Source organism: Neofelis nebulosa, chromosome 15, assembly GCF_028018385.1.
Source record: "Neofelis nebulosa isolate mNeoNeb1 chromosome 15, mNeoNeb1.pri, whole genome shotgun sequence".
Classification (NCBI taxonomy): Eukaryota; Metazoa; Chordata; class Mammalia; order Carnivora; family Felidae; genus Neofelis; species Neofelis nebulosa.
This window is the reverse complement of record NC_080796.1, coordinates 47,833,250-47,857,961: the sequence shown is the minus strand read 5'-3', so window position 1 is coordinate 47,857,961 and position 24,712 is coordinate 47,833,250. Positions and strand designations below refer to the sequence as shown.

The following is a 24,712-nucleotide window of genomic DNA, read 5'->3' as shown; positions in this document are numbered from 1 at the left end:
TTAAAAGTATTTTCTAAAGGGCAAACAACAATAAGTTTTCCTGTATAACCAGTATCAATTAAAATGTCAGAAAGTGGGCCTTTTTTGTCTTATTGTCATTTTATTAAGTTTTATAAAATTTGTAATAAACATGGTTGTGTTTTTGCTTCTTGAGCTGTCTTTTGGGGTCAGAAGTTTGGAACATAAAACAAACTGATCCAAGTGATTTATTATTATTATTATTATTTATTATTATTATTATTATTATTTTTAACGTTTATTTTTGAGAAAGAGAGAGAGAGAGAGACAGAACCTGAAGCAGGCTCTAGACTCTGAGCTGTCAGCACAGAGCAAGACGTGGGGCTCATACTTAGGAACGGAGAGATCATGACCTGAGCCAAAGTTGGATGCTTAACTGACTGAGCCACCCAGGTGCTCCTGATCCAAATGATTTTTTAAACTGACTTAATATTTTTAAGAACTGTTAGATTTAAAGAGAAACTGAGTAGAGTTCCCATATACTCCTTGACCTAGTTTCCCCCTTTTATTTAATTTTCTTACTGTTTATTTGTTTAATTTGAGAGAGCACATACGAGTGAGGGAGGGGGTAGAGAGAGAAAATCCCAACCAGGCTTTGCACTGTCAGCGCAGAACCCAACATGGGGTTTGAACTTAGGAACTGTGAGATCATGCCTGAGCTGAAATCAAGAGTTGGACACTTAACTGACTGAGCCTCCCAGGTCTCCCAAGTTTCCCCTTTTATTAACATCTTACATTATTATGACATATTTGCTATAATTAATGAACCGATACTGTTATTAAACAAAGTCCATATATTTTATTCATATTTCTTTAATTTTTAGCTAATATCTTCCTTCTGTTCCAGAATCTCATCCAAGATACACATTACATTTAGTTGTCATGTCTCTTTAGACTTTTTTTTAGCTGTTGTTGTTTCTCAGGCTTTTTGTTGTTCTTGTTTTTTTTGTTTTTTAATTTTTTAATGTTTGTTTATTTTTGAGAGAGACCCACTGAGTGTGAGCAGGAGAAGGGCAGAGAGAGAGAGGGAGACAGAATCTGAAGTGGCTCCAGGCTCTGAGCTGTTAGCACAGAGCCCAACGTGGAGCTCAAACCCACCAAGGGTGAGTTCATGAGCTAAAGTCAGACACTTAACCGACTGAGCCACCTGGGTGCCCCTTGGGCTTTATTTTTATTGACCTTGACCGTTTTGAGGAGTACTCACTTGGGTATTTTGTAGGATGTCCCATTATTGGAATTTATCTGATGTTTTTCTCATGGTAAGACTGGGTATATGGGCAACTGATTTTTATTTATTTTTAAGATTTTATTTTTATTTAAAAAAAAAGTTGGGGGGGGCGCCTGGGTGGCTCTGTTGGTTAAACATCCAACTTTTTGACTTTGGCTCAGGTCATGATCTCACGTTTGTGAGTTTGAACCCTACATTGGGCTCTGTGCTGACAGTGCAGAGCCTACTTGGGATTCTTCCTCTCTCCTTCTCCCTGCTCCTCCCCTGCTCATGCTTGCTCTCTCTCTCTCTCAAAATAAATAAACTAAACAAAAAAATGGTAATAAAATCATAAAATTTTTAGGTTTATTTTAAAAGAGGCTAAAATGAACTTCCTAGAAGGTAAGGATGTTTTATTTGTAATGATTAACATTGGAAAGTAAAGAAAATAACCTAAATGTCCAATAATAAGAAATTTTAAAAAGTATCAATACAATAAAATATTAAATATTCACAGTATAGTAAGTAAAAGGAAAAATATATACATATTTTTAAAATTATGACTTAAAATTTTTTGAAGATTATGAAGATAACTTGCATTTTAGAAAATACTGGAAAGATGTATACCAAAATACAGCAGGTTTTCTCTGAGATTCTTCTTCATATATATTTTCTGATATTTTAGTAATGAGTGTACTTTTGTATTAGAGAAAATTATTTTAAACCTATTCTATTGCTTAGCTTTTATGGCAGTAAGAGAATATGTAGTCAGGAAGTTTTATATAGTAGATATATAGGAAATGGCTTGGTTAATACAAAATATTAATATTGTGGAACCATACATAGGCTTGCCCACCACAGTGTTAATTTTTATAGTATAGAAGTTGAATTCTCTTGCAACCCTAGCAGCTTCTCTCTTCCCAGATCCATTGTTAAGTGCCTCTATCATTGAATTACATATCTAAAACAATCTTAGAAAAAGCTCTTTAAGCATGGAAAATGTGACAGTGTATTCTCCTTTAAGTAGCAAGGTTGCATATATCTCAATAAAACTGGAAAAAAATACAGCAAAAAAAATGGATGGGCCTTGAATATTATATATTAACTTATTAATGCCATATATTAACTTGTGAATGCCATTTTTTAATGTTTATTTTTGAGAGAGACTGTGCACATGCATGCACCCATGTGTGAGTGGGGGAGGGGCAGAGAGAGAGAGAGAGAGAGAGAGAGAGAGAGAGAGAGAGAGAATCTGAAGTAGGCTCCAGGCTCTGAGCTGTCTTCACAGAGCCTGATACGGGGCTCGAACCCACGAACTGTGAGATCATGACCTGAGCCGAAGTCAACTGAACCACCCAGGCACTCCCCATGAAATATCATTTTATACAATTTGATAATGAAGATTAGAGAATTGAAACCATTGTTTTAAACATAACCAGTCATAAAACAAAACAAGGTTACATTAGGCTTCCTGGGAACTGAAGCTCTGCAACATAAATGTTTCCTCATAACTAACATTTTTGCTTACTTTGTAAATGCCAGGAGCTCTCTAAAGGCTTTTATCCATATTATTTAAGCCTCAGTTTCCCATTTATACATGTATTTAAGCTACAGGGAGATGAACTAGTAGAAAGCCACAGTCAGGGTTTGAACTCAGGCAGTGTGACACCAGAGTGCGTTCTCTTTAACGTGTTTTACTGTGCAAGGATAAGGGAAATGACATCATTGTGCTTTAAAAATGAGCACTGGAGAAGTAACAGTGGGGAGGAGGGTTGAAATCTAGGGGAGCCCTTTAACCTGTGTTGAAATTGGTCTAATGCCAACTAGATGCTGACTAGAGTTAGACTGGAAGGATAGAGTCCTTAAAGGTACAGCTTAGAAGTCAGATGCTCCTTGAAAGTTGAGTTTACATTGACTTTTTGCTAGAAGAAATTATGTTTCATTGGTCAGAACTTAATGCAATATAATACTTGCTATTTTTGCTTTATAATACATAATCCTTTATATTTGTAATTTTAGTTTTCATCATAGTCCTGAAGGTAGCTATTGTTTATAAGTTACGAATGGAAAAGTTAAGATCCCTTAAGTGGTGATTAAAGAACCAAGATGCATACCAGGTCTTCTATTTAGTGCATTGCTCTTTCTGTCCTACAGTATATATATAACCTCCTGACATTTTGAGGAGCCAAGTGTCTCATCCATTATCATGTCTTGGTTAAGTATGAGAAGGGACTGAAAAAAAGTAGGTTGGGATAGTGAGATAAGAACTTCAGGGTGCAAAAATTTTGAAAGCCACATACACTCACAGGATTTTTTTTGTGACCCCTAAGGTTACAGACCCCTTTGAGAATTTGGTGGAAGCTGTGGACTATCCCCCCAAAATCCACATACACTCAATTCAAGTACAGTATAAGAATCTCTGATTTAAGGAATAAAAGTGATTCTGTAGTCTGAAAAGAAAATCCTCAGTATTTTTTTTACTAGTGGCTCACTGAGGATGGGAGATCTTTATTTTTTATTTTTTAATAAAGTGTATTTATTTTTGAGAGAGAGAGGCGGGGTGGGGCAGAGAGAGGGAGAGAGAGAGAATTCCAAGCAGGCTCCGCACTGTCAGTACAGAGCCCAACGTGGGGCTCAAACTCAACGTGAGATCATGACCTGAGTTGAGATCAAGAGTGGAATGCTTAACTGACTGAGTCACCCCGACATCCTACGGATGGGAAATCTTAAGCAGACTTTGATCGAATGGATGGCTAATTAAAGCTGCTTGGTGCCAAGCTTACCCTGAGGGAAGTAAGAAGAAAGGGGGAAGTTAATATTATCTAACACATTTTTATTTCTGTTCCGAAGACATTGAAGTCCTTTGAATTAAAAAACTTTCCTGATATGGGGCACCTGGGTGTCTCAGTCGGTTGAGCTTCCACTTTGGCTCAGGTCACAGTCTCACGGTTCCTGGGTTCGAGCCCTGCGTGGGGCTCTGTGCTGACAGCTCGGAGCCTGGAGCCCGCTTCGGATCCTGTGTCTCCCTCTCTCTCTGCCCTTTGCCCTCTTGTGCTGTCTCTCTCTGTCTCAAAAATAAATAAACAAAAAACCAAAACCTTTCCTGATAGACACCCATCAGTGAGTGGTCATTGGACTCCACTGAGGGACTCACAAATAGTAACTCTGCTTGTTTTTAAATTTATAGATGGGGACTTACAATGATTATGGTGTGCCCAGTTCTGCCACTTTGTGCAGGTGTCTTAAGGACATCATACTGACATAAAACTGTTAAGCCATGGAAAAGTAGTCTTTTTATGTTGTATTTCATATGTATGTTACTTAAATCTTTATTAAGGTTGATAAATCTTGTGCTGCTCAACTGAAAATTTTTCTGACTTGCCTTAAAACTAAGGTAAATTCTTTGTTCGGATCCTTAAAATTTTGCACTATAGTTTTGTGTTAATGTGTTGATAACCTAGAAAGTGTAAGAATCTGGATTAAAATATGGAGTTTAGCTCTGCCTCAATGGACTAAATTCCTTTGTGCATTTATTCTATGATGACAGATTTTATTTTTTTTTAATTTTTTTTTTTTAACATTTATTTATTTTTGAGACAGAGACAGAGCATGAACAGGGGAGGGTCAGAGAGAGAGAGACACAGAATCCAAAACAGGCTCCAGGCTCTGAGCTGTCAGCACAGAGCCCGACGCGGGGCTCGAACTCACAGCCCTCACGGACCGTGAGATCATGACCTGAGCTGAAGTTGGCTGCCCAACCGACTGAACCACCTAGGCGCCCCTATGATGACAGATTTTAATAGAACATATGTAATTAGAAAATACATTGGTCTGTCCTTAATGTTATTCTTTGTAAACTAACCAGAATGAGCTTTTGACATTGATTTTTAAAAATTAGTCTTGTCGGGACACCTGGGTGGCTCAGTTGGTTGAGCGTCTGACTTCAGCTCAGGTCATGAGCTCGCAGTTCGTGGGTTTGAGCCCTGCATCGGGCTCTGTGCTGACAGCTCAGAGCCTGGAGCCTGCTTCGGATTCTGTGTCTCCCTCTCTCTCTGCCCTCCCCCGCTTATGCTCTGTCTCTCTGTCAAAAATAAACAAACATTAAAAAAAAATTTAAAAATTAGTTTTGTCTGCAGTTTTGTCTGCAGGAGAACCAACTTTTGGAGTAGATATAGAGAATACACTTTCTCATTTTGCTGATTATTAGATCTCAAAATGGTGATAGCTTCTCTATTAGAAAGATTAAAACAGTGTTCTAATATGTGGATGCCAACACTAGATCATTTTCAGAGTGAATTTTCATGGCGTTTTTGAAAAATCCTTAGCATCCTATGAAAGTTATTCTCCCACTGGTCAATTTTATTGCACATTTCTCTCAGTTAAATGTACCATAAGTTGTTCAGTGTGGGGACTAAGGAAGAATGTTTACTTGATGTTACTCAGGCCTCTGAGGATTTCAAAGCTTCAACTTCCTCCTACTTAATTGCCTTCTGAAGGAATATATTTTTTAGCGCTCAGGAAAATAATTGGACTTTTAAATATGGTTGGGCTTTTATTTTGAAAGGGGTAAAATAAAGTCATTTTAAAGTTTTAAAAGTGAATGAGTCTCAGCAGGGAATTTATATGGGATGCCTTGCAATCTATGAATTCATAACACCTAGTTAATATGGAAATGCTGTTTTTATGTTAGAAAAAGGATTTATGAACCATTATTGTTAAGAGGCTAAAAGTTTTGGGGCGCCTGGGTGGCTCAGTTAAGCGGCCGACTTTAGCTCAGGTCATGATCTCACGGTCCGTGAGTTCGAGCCCCGCGTCGGGCTCTGTGCTGACCGCTTAGAGCCTGGAGCCTGTTTCAGATTCTGTGTCTCCCTCTCTCTCTGACCCTCCCCTGTTCATGCTCTGTCTCTCTCTGTCTCAAAAATAAATAAACGTTAAAAAAAATTTTTTTTAAAAAAGAGGCTAAAAGTTTTGGTTAGATATTATGATAGCCCCTTTAGATAAAGTGTCAAACCAAAATTTATCACAGTGTTTTGTAATGGTCTCTTTCCTTCTTTGATGGCTTTGTCCCCCCTGTAAAAGTTATAGTCCATTGAGGCCAGACTCAGTCAAGGACATCTTTTTTTTTTTAATGTTTATTTTGTTTGTTTGTTTGTTTGTTTAGAGAGAGAGGGAGCGAGCATGTAAGCAGGGGAGGGGCAGAGAGAGGGAGAGAGAGAATCCCAAACAGGCTCTGTGCTCTCAGCGGGGAGCCCAATTCAGGGCTCTGTCTTATGACTGCAGGATCACAGCCTTGAGCCGATATCAAGAGTTGGACACTTAACTGAGCCACCCAGGTGCCCCGGCAAAGGATATCTTACTTCTCATATTTCAGTGAGCATTGCAAATAATATGTAATTCTTTTATTGAAGTAAAGCTTTTCAGTTGACAATGAAAGTCTTGAAATTGAATGACATTTATCCCATTTTCCTTCATTCTTTGTAACCAGAAGAAGTGAGTAAGTTTTCAGTGGTTTGTGTTTAATGAAAGAATGATCTGAAACAGTATTAGTTTTATATATATTATACCCACTGTGTGATCTTCTTTAGTGACAGATATGTACTGTTTTCCTCTTACTTTATTTTTAGGATTCATCTGAAAAAGTTTCAGTATACAATAAACATAAATTATATAATACATACAGTATATGTATATATACATATGTACATATACATATATATGTATACAATGTATACACACAAAGACACAGCTCACTGTAATTTATGACTTTAATATATGGATGAGATGAAATTAGTTTCTATATCATTGTGTTTTGGGATTAAAAGGCCTATTTGATTAGTCAGGGAATGTCGTACATGACCCAAAAGTCTTAGTTTTTAAAATTCTCAGACTATTGGACAGTATGTTAATCATTTACTTGTATATTCTAACATATTGTCATTGATGTTTTTGGTTTTAACCTTCAACCCAAATCAATTCATTTCAGAAAGCATACAGCTTTTATGAAGTGTTAGAGAGCAAAGCTCTGAACAATATAAAGTCTTCCTATTAGCCTGTGATAGACTCTCAAGCAATGTGATTTTCTTCTATTACATTGTGTTTTGTACAATTAAAGACATTGCTTTCCTTAGCCTTAGTTATCAAACTAAAAAAAATCACTCTCCTCTTTTTGACTCAGGATGGAGCAGTATTTTTTTTTTAAATTTTCTTTTTTTAACATTTATTCATTTTTGAGAGTGAGGGAGACAGAGCATGAGCGAGGGAGGGACAGAGAGACAGGGAGACACAGAACCTGAAGCAGGCTCCAGGCTCCGAGCTGTCAGCACAGGGCCCACTGCAGGGCTCGAACTCATGGACTGTGAGATCATGACCTCAGCTGAAATGAGATGCATAACCGACTGAGCCACCCAGGTGCCCCAGGATGGAGTAGTATTTTTTAACTTTATTAACAAAGAATAGCATTTCTTTAACTGACAACTGACATTTAAACATTAGCCATAGTCTTTGTGGAAGAGGCAGTGGGACAGCATTAAATACTTGAAGGCCTTGTCTGGAATAAGTTTAAAACAGTGCTGCCAATTTTTCTTTTTTCTTTGGTTCTTTCTGGGATGGTAGTAAATAGCATTTTATCAGTTGTAGTCTGCTTTTTTTCCCTTTTTAAAAAAATTCTGGTAAAATACAGTCTTTTTAACATAATACTTTATCAGGCATTGCTGGTGGGTATTTTTATTGAAGTCTCCCTATCACTAAAACAAAACCTTGTTTTACTTACTCTTTTTTTTTTTTTTTTTTTTTAAAGTAAGCTCTACATCCAACATGGGGCCTGAATTAATGACCTGAAGATCAAGAGTCTCGGGCCCCATGGACTGAGCCAGCCAGGCACCTCAAACCTTGTTTTATTTTTTAAAAAAATGTTTATATTTGAGAGAGAGAGAGTGAGAAAGAGTGGGTGTGCTTGAGTGAGTGGGGTAGGGGCAGAGAGCGAGGGAGAGAGAGAGAATCCCAAGCAGGCTCCACACTGTCAACCCAGAGCTGACGTGGAGCTTGAACTCATGAACTGTGAGATCATGACCTGAGCTGAAATCAAGTGTCAGATGCTTAACCGATTAAACCATCCAGGCACCCCTGTTTTACTTTTAAACTAAAAGCAATCAACTAATTAGAATTAAAAAAAAAATTGAAAGCAAATAAATAAAAGCAACCAATAGTAATAAGTTCTAACAATATAGATTTGAAATAACAGTAACCTCTTGCCCCCCTTCTAATCTGATAATCTTTAAAGTTTACATATATGTAATACTATTGGCACAATTTTACATGTTTTAGTTTTTTTCACTCATCCAGTCTTGGCTATCTTTCTATATTTAGAACATCTAGATCTTTTTTTCCTTATTACAGCTGCAGAGTATTTTATTGCTACTTACAGGTGTGTCAAATTTATTTACTTTATTCTCCATTGATTGGTTTATGAAGGTCTTTTTTTTTTTAAATAAGTAATGTCTACACCCGATGTGGGGCTTGAATTTACAACCTGAGATCAAGAGCCACATACTCCACTGATTGAGCTAGCCAGATGCCCTAATATTTAAAAAAATTTTTTTTTAATGTTTATTTTTGAGAAAGAGACAGAATGCGAATGGGATAGGGGCAGAGAGAGATGGAGACATGGAATCTGAAGCAGGCTCCAGGCTCTGAGCTGTCAGCACAGAGTCCGACGTGGGGCTCAACCTCTTGAACCATGTAGATCATGACCTGAGCTGAAGTTGGAGCTTAACCAACAGAGCCACCCAGGCATACCCCACCAGATGCCCCAATATGAAGGTTTAAAAAATTTTTTTTTAATTTATTTTTTAAAATTTACATACATGTTAGTTGGCATATAGTGCAACAATGATTTCAGGAGTACATTCTATAATTAATGCCCATTACCCATTTAGCCCATCCCCCCTCCCACAACCTCTCCAGTGTTTGTTCTCCATACTTAAGAGTCTCTTATGTTTTTGTCCCTCTCCCTGTTTTTATATGATTTTTGCTTCCCTTTCCTTATGTTCATCTGTTTTGTCTCTTAAAGTCCTCATGAAGTCATATGATATTTGTCTTTCTCTGACTAATTTTGCTTAGCGTAATACCCTCTAGTTCCATCCACATGGTTGCAAACAGCAAGATTTCACTCTTTCTGATTGCCGAGTAATACTCCATTATGTATATATATATGTATGTATGTATATGTACATATATATATATACACACACACACACCCCCCACATCTTCTTTATCCGTTCATCCATCGATGGACACTTGGGCTCTTTCCACCTTTCCATACTTTGGCTATTGTTGATAGTGCTGCTATAAACATTGAGGTGCATGTGTCCCTTCGAAACAGCACACCTCTATTCCTTGGATAAATAGTAGTGCAATTGCTGGGTCATAGGGTAGTCCTATTTTTGATTTTTTGAGGAACCTCCATACTGTATTCCAGAGTGGCTGCACCAGTTTGCATTCCCACCAGGAGTGCAAAAGAGATCCCCTTTCTCTGCATCCTCACCACCATCTGTTGTTGCCTGAGTTGTTAACGTTAGCCATTCTGACAGGGGTGGGTGAGGTGGTATCTCATTGTGATTTTGATTCGTATTTCCCTGATGCTAAGTAATGTTGAGCATTTTTTCATGTGTCACTTGGCGATCTGGATGTCTTCTTTGGACATAATATTAAGGTTTTTTTTTTTTTTTAAATTTTTTTTTTTTCAACATTTATTTATTTTTGGGACAGAGAGAGACAGAGCATGAACGGGGGAGGGGCAGAGAGAGAGGGAGACACAGAATCGGAAACAGGCTCCAGGCTCTGAGCCATCAGCCCAGAGCCTGACGCGGGGCTCGAACCCACGGACCGCGAGATCGTGACCTGGCTGAAGTCGGACGCCCAACCGACTGCGCCACCCAGGCACCCCAAAGGTTTTAAGTTAAAACAATTCTGTGGTGAATTTCCTTGTGCCTGTATCTTGGTGTTGTGAATGGCAACAAATATTTGGAGACTAAATTCTCACTTGAGGAACTGCTGGCTCAGTAGGCCTTTAAAAATACGATGCTTTCTTACTGATCTCCAAAAAACATACTAATCGTCAAGGTCCTCATTACCTCACATGTTGCTAATACTGGTGGTGTGTATATTTTAAGTCTTTGCTAACCTGGTAGGTAAAAACGAGAGAATCTTGTGTATTTCTTGAATTTTGTGTAAAGTTGGACACCAGTCTTTTTACAGTTGGCCATTTTTTCTTGCTGTTAACACAATTTGCCCATTTTTCTGTGTTTTCTTATATGCTGGTATGAGTTTTTTGCAAATCTAGAATTTAATTAATTTATTCATTTATTTAATGTTTTATTTATTTTGGGGAGAGAGCGTATATGAGTGGGGGAGGGGCAAATAGAGGTGGACAGAGGATCCATGATGACAGCAGGGAGCTGATGTGGGGCTTGAACTCACAAACTGTGAGATCAGGCCCTGAGCTGAAGTCGGACACTCAATCAACTGAGCCACCTAGGTGCCCCCTGTAAATCTAGAACTTCAAATGCTGTTCAGTATTCAGTGTTGTTATAATACCAATCATATCTTCTTAACATAATACTGTAGTTAATTTCATGCATGTTTTTTGTTGACTGTGGGTGAATTATTTTCTTAGAACAAACGTCTGGATATGAAATTGAATAAAAGACTGTGAGCTTCCTTGTACTGACTTGTTCTCTAAACCTGAATTTATTTACTTGTTTGTTTGATTCATTTATTATTTTTAGGTTGGCTCCATGCCCAATGTGGGGCTTGAACTCAAGACCCTGAGATCTAGAGTTGCGTGCTGTACTGACTAAGCCAGCCAGGTGCCCCTGAAGTAACTTATTTATTATTTAATAGGTGTTATTTAATGTATGAAATATATTTCAGATTGTATTCCAAATGGCTAAGGAAGCAAAAGAAAATCACCTATAAAAATCCTATTTTTGCTGTATATTTTTCCAGGTTTCATTTTTCTGTTGCATAGCCTCTCTTTTCCTTCTTTTTTTTTAATGTTCTCATTTTTATTTTTGAGAGAGACAGGGAGAGAATGCGAGTGGGTTAGGGGCAGAGAGAGAGGGAGACACAGAATCTGAAGCAGGCTCCAGGCTCTGAGCTGTCAGCACAGAGCCTGACATGGGGCTCGAACTCACGAGCTGTGAGATCATGACCTGAACCGAAGTCGGACGCTCAACCGACTGAGCCACCCAGGCGTCCCTCTTTTCCTTCTTAACATACGTAAAGAACATCTTTCAATGTCAATAAACAGAACTATACCACAGCATAAGTTTTTTGTCTTTTTGCTTTTTTAATGTGTTAAAATATTAAAATAAACATAATACTGAATTTACCATTGTAATTATTTTAAAGGTACAATTTAGTGTGATGTTAAGTACATTCACAGTGCTATACAACCATCATCAAAAATCCATCTCCAAAGCCTTTTCATTATTGCACACTGAAACTCTGTACCCATTAACACAGCATAATTTTTATTCCTTTAACCATTCTCTTATTGTGGAAATTTAAGTTTCCAGTTTTGTCTAGTTATTGATACCATACATACTTTCCTTATTGTCTGATTATTTCTGCATGATAACAATTCTAAGAATCTGTAGTAGTTGATGTTTTAAAGAATCATCCTTAACATGAGCTTTGGATGGCAGTCTCTGCCATCCCATGTCCAAGAACTTATTCTTAATTTTATAATAAAAGTAAAAGTAACTAGGTTACATATATAAAAATACAGTTTATAGATGATTTAATATTAATATAGCTATTTTGTAAAAGGATAACTTCTGTGGAATAGAGGAATCCAAATCTCTTTAAAGTCAGTGATGTTTCAGGGCTCCTGGCTGGCTCAATATGAGGAGCATGTGACTCTTGATCTTGGGAGTGTGAGTTTGAGGCTTATGTTGGGTGTAGAGATTACTTACAAAATAAATAATAAACTTAAAAGTCAGTGATTTTTCAACAGCTTGACGTTCAGTGACATTTATTTGGAAGGGTGTGAGGAGGGGTGCATGCAGGATGTATCATTTGTATGGGGAAGGGTAATCATACATAGTCTGCTGTTCTGGTGCAAAGAAGATTGAGAAAGTACTACCCATGTTCTGTTTTATTTTACTGGTAGGAGGTAACTTGTGTTTTACTTAACTGGGGTTTTAACATGATTTCTTGAATGTCAGAATTATAAATTCTTCTGATAAAAGCCTTTGCTTCTCCCCTAGGATTGGCAGCCACCATTTGCATGTGATGTTGACAAACTTCATTTTACCCCACGTATCCAGAGACTGAATGAATTGGAGGTATTGTCTTAACTACTGTTCTGGTTGCCTGTATTTCAGAGGGGTTTTCTGGGAGGAATCAGTCACAAATCTAGTGGTTTTAGTGAAGCTAAAATTTGACCAATAATTGGATAATCATGGTAGAACAAATGACATTAAGGACATTTGCAGCCAACCAGATTTCATTCAAAAAAATTTTTATTTTAATGTTAATTTTTGACAGAGAGAGAGAGAGAGAGGGAGGGAGGGAGGGGCAGAGAGAGAGAGAGAGAGAGAGAGAGAGAGGCAAACACAGAATCTGAAGCAGGCTCCAGGCTCTGAGCTGTCAGCATAGAGCCTGACGTGGGGCTCGAACTCACAAACCGTGAGATCATGACCTGAGCCAAAGCCCGATGCTTAACTGACTGAGCCACCCAGCCGCCCCTTTTTTTTTTTTTTTAAATTTTTTTATGCTAGGTTTCATTAAAAACACTAATTTTTGTCAATCATTGTTGGCCTATTAATTCATTCAAATACTTCTAAATTTAGGTGACATCCACAATAATTTAGGTTTTGAAAGGAATGTACTTTGAGAACCATCTAATGGAAAAGAATCTCCAGCTGTAATTTTCTTCCAAATACACATCTTCACTTAGATTTAATAACACACTTTAATTTCCTGAGGGGGTGGGGGTTGAGGAATACTGGGAATTTTCAAGAGAAGAGGTGATTTTTCTTCAGTCTCTAGGCTACTGAAACTCTAAAGTGCAGGGTGAATAAGGCTTGGGTATTGATAACCTGGAGGTAGTGTTTTTATTAATGTTTTGCTAACCTGATTTTCGTATTGAATCATGTTTTGTTTTTCTATAAAAAAACCAAACATTTTTAACATAAATGGAACACAAATGGATTTTGTGGAATCCCAGAATTTCTGTATTTTGTGTCTGTATTTTCAAGTTGATCTTGAAGGATAGGAAATGAGTACTAACTTTGAAGTCTTAGACTGTGGAACATCTGAACATTCATTTCAGTTTTGTTCTTGAGCAAGGTAAAACTCCTAAAATTGACTGACTTCCATTTAATTTTCAAGAAGGGGAAAGAAAAATGACGAACAGAATTTTTTTGGACAAAAAAAGTTTTTAATGACTTTATAGACAATAATAATAATAATCTGTTAAAGGAATAACATTTAAGAAATTTTCCCTGGCTGTCCTTTATTGTATCAGGACTTGCTAAAATTGGTATGAAATCACTGTTGTAATTCTGTGTTTAGATTTGTGTTTGAGAAAATAAGAAAATTTGTACTTGGAAAGAACAGACCTTTAAAATACCCCAGTTGTAAAAAGACTAAGAGAGACATATAGAAGCTTGTGATATAATTTTAATCAATAATAAAATTGTGCTTATAGAATTCCTTAAATGAAGTACTTTTCAGAGTGCCTACTTAAGGAAAGGCTTACTGAGTTTTTAACTCTGCCTGACACATGGTAGGGGCTGAATTAAATTTTTGTTGAGTTCATGTATAATTATTTAACCAGCTTCCTTTTGTGTATTTTTTGGCCGTTTCTCTGTTGAATTCAGAAGTGATATTTCACTTAAATATTCTAAGAGTGAAAATACCACACACATAGGAGTCTTAAAATAAGCTGGGTAAGATTAAAATTCACTTCTGTGTCATTTAGGCTCAAACTCGAGTAAAACTGAATTTCTTGGACCAGATTGCAAAGTACTGGGAGTTACAGGGAAGCACTCTGAAAATTCCACATGTGGAAAGGAAGATCTTGGACTTGTTTCAGCTCAATAAGGTAAGAGGCTAATGGCCATCTCCCTCATTTAGTATCTTTTATGCCAGCATAAATTTGATCTTCTTCACTTTAAAAAGAAACTTTTTGTTTGAAATATGTAAAATGAAATTCTCCATTCACTTTAATGATTGATTGGGCTCTACGTGTCACATCTGAAAGCCTTGAAAGCCTTATCTTGTAGAATATTTTTTGTCACCATTTTTGTGTGTGTCATTTTATTTTTTAATTTATTTTTATTAAAAAAAAATTTTTTTTTTAATTTATTTTTGAGACAGAGAGAGAGTATGAACAGGGGAGGGTCAGAGAAAGAGGGAGACACAGAATCTGAAACAGGCTCCAGGCTCTGAGCTGTCAGCACAGAGCCCGACGCGGGGCTCGAACTCACGGACCGCGAGATCATGACCTGAGCCGAAGTCGGCCGCTTAACCGACTGAGCCACCCAGGCGCCCCTGTGTGTGTCATTTTAAAACTTTATTAGTTCTGTAAGATCTCCTTTCTGTTTTATTGGAGTTAAAACAACTGACGCTCAGGGAGAAAATTGACCAAACTCTAAAGGTTGGGTCGTAATTCAGTGCTTTAACTTCAGGTTCATTCAGTGTAAAGCCTATATTCTTTTAAAAAATTTATTTATTTATTTTTTTTATTTTTACTTATTTTTAATTTTTTTTTTTTTAACGTTTTATTTATTTTTTTTTTGAGACAGGGAGAGACAGAGCATGAACAGGGGAGGGTCAGAGAGAGGGAGACACAGAATCGGAAACAGGCTCCAGGCTCCAAGCTGTCAGCACAGAGCCCGACGCGGGGCTCAAACTCATGGACTGCGAGGTCATGACCTGAGCCGAAGTCGGCCGCTTAACCTACTGAGCCACCCAGGCGCCCCCCAAATTTTTTTTTTTTTTAACATTTATTTATTTTTGAGACAGAGAGAGACAGAGCATGAATGGGGGAGGGGCAGAGAGAGAGGGAGACACAGAATTGGAAGCAGGCTCCAGGCTCTGGGCCATCAGCCCAGAGCCTGACGCGGGGCTTGAACTCACGGACCGTGAGATCGTGACCTGAGCCGAAGTCGGATGCTCAACCGACTGAGCCACCCAGGTGCCCCATATATTCTTGTCAAACAAATGGTGCCATCTTTTCCTCCTCCTTAATTTATGGAGAGTTTTAAGGGTCACAGAGTTAAACCAAGTACTAGGATTCGTTCTTTATTAGAGATTTAATTGTTGATGTAGTTCTTCCTCCTGGAAAATCTTGACTGCTTTGGGGAACTGAGAAGTAGTTTTTGGGGGTACAACATGTTTATGGGTATATTTTAATTTTCTAGCTTGAAATTAATAATACATATATATTTTTGTTTGGCTTGGAAAATGTATTTTTTTTTAATGTTAATTTATTTTGAGAGAGAGAGAGACACACACACAGCACGAACAAGGGAGGGGCAGAGAGAGGGAGAGAGCAAGACTCCCAGGCAGGCTCCCCACTGTCAGCATAGAATCTGATGTAGGGCTCTATCTTATGAATGGTGAGATCATGACCTGAGCCAAAATCAAGAGTCAGATGCTCAACCAAGCCACCCACGTGCCTCGGAAAATGTATTTTTAAAAATTACCGCAGCCAGGGAGGGGAGATGAGCTGAATGGATAAGGGGCATTAAGGAATCTACTCCTGAAATCATTGTTACACTATATGCTAACTAACTTGGATGTAAGTTAAGAAAAAAAAAGTAAAAAAAAAAAAAAAAAAATTACTGCAGCCAAGAACATGTTGTTCTCAGAGTCATACCTAGGTACAAGGGAATTAGAAGTGATTTCTATGTATGTGTTTCTAATTTCTTTGCTGTTTTATTTAACAGTTAGTTGCAGAAGAAGGTGGATTTGCAGTTGTTTGCAAGGATAGAAAATGGACCAAAATTGCCACCAAGATGGGATTTGCTCCTGGCAAAGCTGTGGGCTCCCATATCAGAGGGCACTATGAGCGAATCCTCAACCCCTACAACTTGTTCCTGTCAGGAGACAGTTTGAGAGTGAGTCCGATCTTAACCTATTTTATTTCACTGCTTATTGGTATGTTATCTTTTACAGTGAATGAATAGGCCTTAATTCTTTGTGGAAGACATTGTTGAGAAGACTTTGTTTTGTGAATTTTTCCTCCAGTGTTTCTGCTGTTGTGTTTTGTGAGCAGCCATACTTAGAAGTTTGCTTTTGTAATGAACAAGGTTGTAGAGGAAATATCCTTTTGCTTCTGTCAGAAGCCAAAGTCTGTGTTTTATTTCACTAAGGCTGTGTCTTCCTTACGACAAGTACATTATTATCGTGTTATGGCTCATGCTTTTGCACTCACGTACTGTGGTAGTGCATATTACTAGTTGTCATGTGAAAATACGACCTGTGAAAGAAGTTGCCTATCTGTTGTCTTGCCAGCTGAGAGCTCCAAGGAGATTTTCAGATAGAATGCTGATAGGGGTAAAAGGTAGGGGATTTAATAATACTGAGTTGCTAATGGATCCCTCTTCTAACAGTTCCTGTGTAGCCATGTTTGTTTTCTTGTAAAGATGGTATTTGTCAAATTATTCAGATAAGAACTTTTGTTGTAATTAAAGTAAAACAGTATTATAAGAACTTATTTCAAGACTGTGGTAGAAAGAAGAGTGTCATTATCGGTTGATACCCTTTGAGTTATTCTAAGGCAAGAGCAGTAAGTTCTATAATTTTAAGAATTGTTACTGTGCTATAGAGAAGTAGAAAGATAATGACATACTTTCAGAGGGTAAACTACTAATCAAAATTGCGTCTTGATATTGTAGACATACCATCTGTAATGTTCAAATCCTTTAGATTTTTGTAACATTGCATTTTTGTTCCCTTTCTTCCTTCTTGATTCCAGGGGAGCTTTCTTTTTAGCCTGGAAGAACACGACCAGTCTGATATTCAGAAAGTTGTCACTGCTCTTAAATATACATGTGTGAATGTTTAATGAACAACAGGGATGAAATTTAGAACATTTTATGTGGAACCTTTATGCCTCTGTTTTATAGAGATTTGATTTACATATAGTTGGTACATATAGTTGGCTACAATAGATTTTTCTCTTTATTAACCTTTCTGTTTGAGTATGGAATTCACAGTGAGTAAGAGAAAAGAGAGCGTCTACTTGCTTTATGGGTTGCAACATTTTAAAAACATCTCCTCACACTTGGAGAGGCAGTATAGTTTCATAATTGAAAAACACATAAATTGGGGCGCCTGGGTGGCTCAGTCGGTTGAGCGGCCGACTTTGGCTCAGGCCATGATCTCACGGTCCGTGGGTTCGAGCCCCGCGTCAGGCTCTGTGCTGACAGCTCAGAGCCTGGAGCCTGTTTCAGATTCTGTGTCTCCCTCTCTCTGACCCTTCCCCGTTCATGCTCTGTCTCTCTCTGTCTCAAAAATAAATAAACGTTAGAAAAAAATAAAAAAAAAAAGAAAAACACATAAGCATTTACTCAATCGTAGTCTGAGAGGAATAGGTATTTAAAGATACCTTTTATAAACATTAATCTACAACACAGATAAATACTTATTGAGCGGCCTGCTGTGTACCAGGTATGTTCGAGGCACTGATAGGTATTCATTGCAGAAGGCTTAAAAACAAAGGAAAATGTGTTGACAATAAAACCGCCTGATCCTCTCACCTGTTTTCGTTTCAAGGATGTTTTTATGCATATATACCCAAACTGGGATTGTATTCTTCATATACAGTATTATATTCTACCTTTTCTCTGTTTAGCATATCATGAGCATTTGCCATGTCATTGAATATTTTTGAAGATCTAGTAGCATTCCATTTGTGTGTGTGTGTGTGTGTGTGTTTCTTTCTTTGTTGTTGTTTAGAGAGAGAGCACGAGCAGGGGAGAGGGGCTGAGAGCGAGCGAGCGAGAGAGAGAGAGAGAGAGAGAGAGAAAACGAGAGAGAGAATATGCCAGGCAGGTTCCATGCTGAGCATGGAGCCTGATGCAAGGCTCGATCCCACAACCCTGGGATTATGACCTGAGCCAAAATCAAGAGTTGGACGCTCAACTGGCTGAGCCACTTAGGCGTGTTGGTGTTCGTTTTTATATCCAGATCTTGATTTCCTCCTGTTGTTGAATGTTTAGGTTGGTTCCAGTATATGTATTTATTATACTATGATGGCCATTTTTTGTACCTAATTTTTGGCCCATTTCTGATTTTTGGAAATAATTCTTGGAGGAAAGAATAATTGGAATACATATATATATATATTTAATATTTTTAATGTTTATTTTTAAAAAAAAATTTTTTTTTTTAACGTTTATTTATTTTTGAGACAGAGAGAGACACAGCATGAACGGGGGAGGGGCAGAGAGAGAGGGAGACACAGAATTGGAAGCAAGCTCCAGGCTCTGAGCCATCAGCCCAGAGCCCGACGCGGGGCTCGAACTCGCAGACCGCAAGATCGTGACCTGAGTCGAAGTCGGACGCTTAACCGACTGAGCCACCCAGGCGCCCCATGTTTATTTATTTTTGAGAGAGAGAGAGAGAGAGACACACAAGAGTGCAAGGTGGGAGGCGGGGCAGAGAGAGAGCGAGACACAGAATCTGAAACAGGCTCCAGACTCTGAGCTGTCAGCACAGAGCCTGATGCAGGGCTCAAACTCACAGATTGTGAAATCATGACCTGAGCTGAAGTCGTATACTTAACCGACTGAGCCACCCAGGTGCCCTGGAATACGTATATTTTTAAAAAGAGTCAAAAGCAATGAGATACCACCACACACCTATTAGAATGGTGAAAGACAGAACACTGACAGCACAAATGCTGGTGAGGATAACAGAAGTTTTCATTCATTGCTGCTGGAAGTGCAAAATGGCACGGCTACTTTGGAAGACAAGACACTTTGGCCGTTTCTTAGAAAACCAAACATACTCTCTTATCGTATGATCCAGCAGTCATGTTCCCTGGTATTTACACAAAAGAGTTGCAAACTTATGTCCACACAAAACCTGCACATGGATGTTTTTAGCATCTTTATTATTCATAATTGCCAAGACTTGGATGCAGCCAACCTGTCCTTCAGGAGGTGAATGGATAAATGAACTGTGTTATATCCAGAGAATGGAGTTCTATTGAGCATTAAAAAGAAATGAGATGTCAAGCCATGATAAGACAAGGAGAGGAACATCACTAAGTGAAAGAAACCAACGTGATAAGGCTACATACACATACTTACATATAATGTAAGATTCCAAACCGTATGGTATTCTGGAAAAGGCACGTATGGTATTCTGGAAAAGGCGAATCTATGGAAACACTAAAAACATCAGTGGTTGCCTGAGGTTTGGGGGTGAGAGGGAGGGAAAAACATTCACAGTACAAAGGATTGTCAGGGCAATGAAAATACTATACATGTCATTATAGGTTTGTCTAAACCCATAGAATGTACAGTACCACAAGTGAATCCTAATGTCACCTATGGACTCCGGGTGATAATGATGTGTCTGTTCATGAGTTGTAACAAATATACTACTACTCTGGTAGAGGATGGTGACAGCAGGGGAGGCTGTGCATGTGTGACGGTGGGGCATATACAGTTAATCTCTACCTTCACATCTTGATTGTGCTGTAAACCTAAAACTTCTCTAAAAAAATAAAGTCTTAATATTAAGGAAAAAAAAAAAGATGCCCAGTGAAGGAATTGTTTCAAAAGGGTGAACTGAAGCCTAGAGTAAGTTTTGGGAAATTTGAGAAATGTTGAGCAGTGATGTCCTGGTATAGTGGGACATAAGCCTCACTATTGTATTCCTGTATTTTCTAGCTGTCTCAACATATTGCTCTGTCTCTGTAGGATGGTGTCCTCATGCCATGGTAACAGTTACCTCTAAATCCCAGTTTATCAAATAATAGTTAAAATTAGTCTGCATATATTCGCATTAGATACAAAGCAAACATATCAGGTGTGTGTTTGGAATTGTGGTTTGGAACAAAATAATAAAGCTTTTCACATATATTCTGAAAAGTTTCTGAGCTTGATTTTACCTTAGATCTCTAAAGTTCTTACAGAATGAAGCAGACCATAGTTTATGGAACCGTTTTAGACTTAGTGTGGGAGATAGGGACCACATATATAATCTCTGAATTTTTAAAAAACTGTTTTATTTATTTTGAGAGAAAGCACATGCACACAAAGGGGGAAGGGTGGGGGTGGGGGAGGGGAGAGAGAGAGACTCCCAAGCAGGCTCCATGTTCAGTGGGGAGCCTGACATTGGGGCTGGATCCCACGACCACAAGGTCCCAACCTGAGCCAATATCAAGAGTCAGATGCTTAACTCACCAAGCCACCCAGGTGCCCCTAGGAGTTCTAAATTTCTGACCATCCACTTAATAAAATTTTCTTGATTCAGTTCAGTTCATATCCGCACGATCATACATACTCGCTGGTTCAGTCATAAAAGCATGTTACTTTTGATCTTGGGGACATGAGTTCAAGCCCCATGTTGGGTGTAGAGATTACTTAAATAAATATATTTTTTTTAAAGTTTATATAAAAATATAAATGAGGCTAATTTATTTGTTTTTAATGTTTATTTTGAGAGTGAGTGGGGGAGGGGCAGAGAGGGAAGGAAGACAAAGGATCTGTAGCAGGCTTTGCACTGATAGCAGAGAGCCCAGTGTGGGGCTTCAACTCACAAACCTGAACCGAAGTTGGATACTTAATGGACTGAGCCACCCAGGTGCCCCTAAAAGAGTTTAATTTAGATGATAGGCAGGTTTTGTTCCCATCTGCATGTTTTCATTAAATATACTCTTGGGGTACCTGGTCGGCTCAGGTGGTTAAGTGTCCAAGTTCAGCTCAGGTCATGATCTTAGAGCTTGTAAGTTCGAGCCCCGCGTCGGGCTCTGTGCTGACAGCTCAGAGCCTGGAGCCTGCTTTGGATTCTGTGTCTCCATCTCTCTCTGCCCTTCCTCCCCCTGCCCCTCCCCCCACTCTATCTCTCTCAGAAATAAATAAACCTTAAAAAAAAATTTTAAATATACTCTAAATGCTCAATTTGAGGACTTGTTACAGAATGGAGGGTGGTATTCTATACTAATTTAGTTAATATTTCCAGATGAAATCAATGTATGAATTTAATTAGAATGAACAGAATACTTAATATACTTAGGTGGTTGTACCAGTGATAGATTTATTATTTGTTTAGGAGTATCAAGTAATCTGTATCAGTATTATTTTCTAGTGCATCATATTTCGTAGATGTTAGACATAGGTTTTCTTAATTACTCTGTTTTGGTTGCTATTGTTTCCACCCCTCTTCTCTGGATGCTTTCTGTACCAGTTGTGAGACTATACGGTAGTAATGGTACCCATAGAGCAGGAATTCTAGAAGATTATTATTTCACTGTATCTTATCCCAACATAGATGATACATTATACCCTAAGTAGTTACAATTGGGAACCTGCTTTTATAAATGTTTCTTATGATAATTATGGGCCCTATTATGAAGAAGTGTTAGTTACTTGAAATTCATATTAGATTCAGTGGTAATATTTTGATGTTACTCTGTTTTGTTGTGCCTGCATTTAAATACCCTCTATCAGCAAGCTTAGAATCAAACTAAAAAATAATCAAAGCAGGAGACTCTTGTCTGATCAGAACCAAAGTTATTGCCGTGGGCTACTTATTAACCTTTGCCTTGTGAGTTAGACCTTGTAGGAATATGTTGAAGTAAATGAAAGCACTAATCAGGGAGAACAGTTTAGTCAAATTACCCGTTTTCTCAATTCAGATGATATCTTTTGATCACAGAACATTGCTAGTTATGTTTGAAACTGCAGAATTTTAAAATTTAGAAAACCTATTGGATTCCATATTTTATTACTCTAAACACTGTAAAAAATCAAATATTCTCAGTAAGGAAGGTCATTTTTGGAGCTTAAAAGGGGCCTTTTTTTTTTTTAATTAAAAAAATTTTTTTTTTGATGTTTATTTTTGAGAGAGAGCATGAGCAGGGGAAGGGCAGAGAGAGAAAGAGAGGGAAACACAGAATCTGAAGCAGGCTCCAGGCTATGGGCTGTCAGCACAGAGCCTGATGTGGGGCTCAAACCCACGAACCATGAGATCATGACCTGAGCCCAAGTCAGACACTTAACTAACTGACTGAGCCACCCAGGCGCCCCTGTAAGGGGCCTTTCTAACAGTTTGAACCTTTAATTAATTGCAAGTGGCTCATTGGGAGGGCCTTGAGCCTACTGTGGCCTGGTGTAACCTGATGGCATGAACAGTTAAGTGAATTGAAGGAACACCATTCACCTGCTAAAAAATTGTTTAAGCTTTTATATGTGTGTGTATATGATTGGTAACTGCAGACTTGTGTTTATTTGGATTTTAAAAGTTGGAGACCTTTTATGTTTCTGTGTAAATAATCGTAAAATGTACCTTGCAAAATACATTGAAATTCTTAAGATTAAAAACGGAGAGGAAATTCATTAATACAATTGTGTTTTATTTCTAGTGTCTGCAGAAGCCAAACCTGAGCACAGACACAAAGGACAAGGAGTACAAACCCCATGATATTCCCCAGAGGCAGTCTGTGCAGCCCTCAGAAACATGCCCCCCAGCCCGACGAGCAAAACGCATGAGAGCGGAGGTGAGAGCCTCATGCAGTTGATCAGAATTCTTGAGCCCTGGCACTAATGCCTGACTTATGCTGGATTCCTGTCACGTGTGTACTGTTCGTAGTTATGAACCTTGTTCACCTCATAGAAGGATGCTGTGTGTATTCTAGCTTTTACACTTGGGGAAACTGTCAAAAGGGTAAAGAGAACTCTTTCTAGGTTTATGCTGCCTGGACAGACAGCTGCTTAATTAACTGAGGAAGGACAGGCATTCATTGTGATGGTATTTGGTTTGCCTGTTTTGCAATTAGACGGTGTTTATTGGGGATTGAGGTTAGGAGATAGAAAGCTGGGAACTATTGTTTTGTTTTGTTTTGATCAGAGAGGATAGAGGATATTGAAAGCTGCTGTCCTGAGTTCCTGAAAAGGAATAGCAGATATTTATGCTAAGACAGAAAATAATTAGGCAGCATGGGAGTGGGGGCATTGAATATATAAGATGAAATGAAAGTAGAACATAAGGGAAGATCAGGAGGAGAGAACTGATGAGAAAGATAGTTTGCATCAAGGTTTTTCTGCTCTGAGAGGTTTCCCCTGGGAAAGAGAAGATTATTTTCCCACTTTGTTTCCATACACACATGTGAAGGGGTGTTCTTGCCTGGCTTGATGGACATGTAAGTGTTCGTAATCAGTGATTAATGTATTAGCAACATCTTAGAGCTGACTAAGCCTCATTGCATTGATTGGTGTCTAAAACAGCCTCTGGTTATTAATAATTATTGGTCAAGATTAAAAAAGAGCAGTTTTGTTTTCTGAGGAAAGGGATATAAATAAGGCAATTATTTTTAGTTTAGGTAAGTTAGAGATAAGGAAAAAATTTGGGGCTCTATTTTTCTGAATTAAGACTGCCTCAGAATAGGAAAATAATGGTTATTTGAAGTCTATAAGCATGCTCTTAAAGTTCATTAGTCTAAAAATTCTTGTTTGAGCACACCTTGGTCTTTAAATGTGTAAGACATGCCCTACTGCTCTGGATACCTGGGTCTGCCTAGATGAGAGACACATAGGGTGATGATAGCACCCTGGGAAAAATTTTGTCTGCAGTGGACATCCTGAATACCTAGAAATGAACACAGGCAAAAACGATCAAGTGTAGTTCCACAAACCCTTGCTAAAGTTGTTTTGCTTCATTATTAAGTATTACCACTTTAAGAAACATTGGAAATTGAGACTGGCTTATTTACCCTCAATGATGGGGGTGGGGAATCTTTAGCAATTTAGTGATGTTAGAAGAGTAGTAGTTTGTAATAACAGTTTAATAGAAGAATTAATAACAAATTATTATGGAAGCTGAGTTTTCTGTAAATAATGGGCAGACTTTGGAAGAAGCTAGCAGACCCTTCTAGGCTAATGAAATTAGGATATTTATATAACTGTGAGTGGTTGGGTTTAGTGATGACTGAATAAAGCATGAGGTGGGTTGGTGAGAACTGGGAAGCTTCTAGGAGGAAAATTAGAGCTGTTCCCAATTCTGGTAGTGACATTTTCCCTCGTTTATTCCCTGATCTTTGACTTTTCCCTTTTTTTTTTTTTTTTTTGGCCTACCTGAGTGGAGATACTCTTGTAATCCCAAAGATTTTGGTCCATTCCTTAGATAATAGTAATTTTAAGGGTGGATCTCTCCTTTGTGGTGAGAGAGAAGCATGTTTTGAAGGTCTACTAATATAAACAATTTATAAGATTATAGTCACCTTGAGATTTCAGTTGGATT

General features: G+C 38.1%; 1 protein-coding gene across 1 annotated transcript in view; it reads left to right on the top strand.

The window, feature by feature from the left end:
- KDM5B (lysine demethylase 5B) overlaps positions 1–24,712 on the top strand; it is an 82,592-nt gene that overhangs the window by 16,648 nt on the left and 41,232 nt on the right. The window contains exons 2-5 of the mRNA XM_058701673.1: positions 12,496–12,573; positions 14,214–14,336; positions 16,186–16,356; positions 22,839–22,973. Coding sequence (XP_058557656.1) covers positions 12,496–12,573; positions 14,214–14,336; positions 16,186–16,356; positions 22,839–22,973 — 507 coding nt within the window. The remainder of the gene's footprint in view (positions 1–12,495; positions 12,574–14,213; positions 14,337–16,185; positions 16,357–22,838; positions 22,974–24,712) is intronic.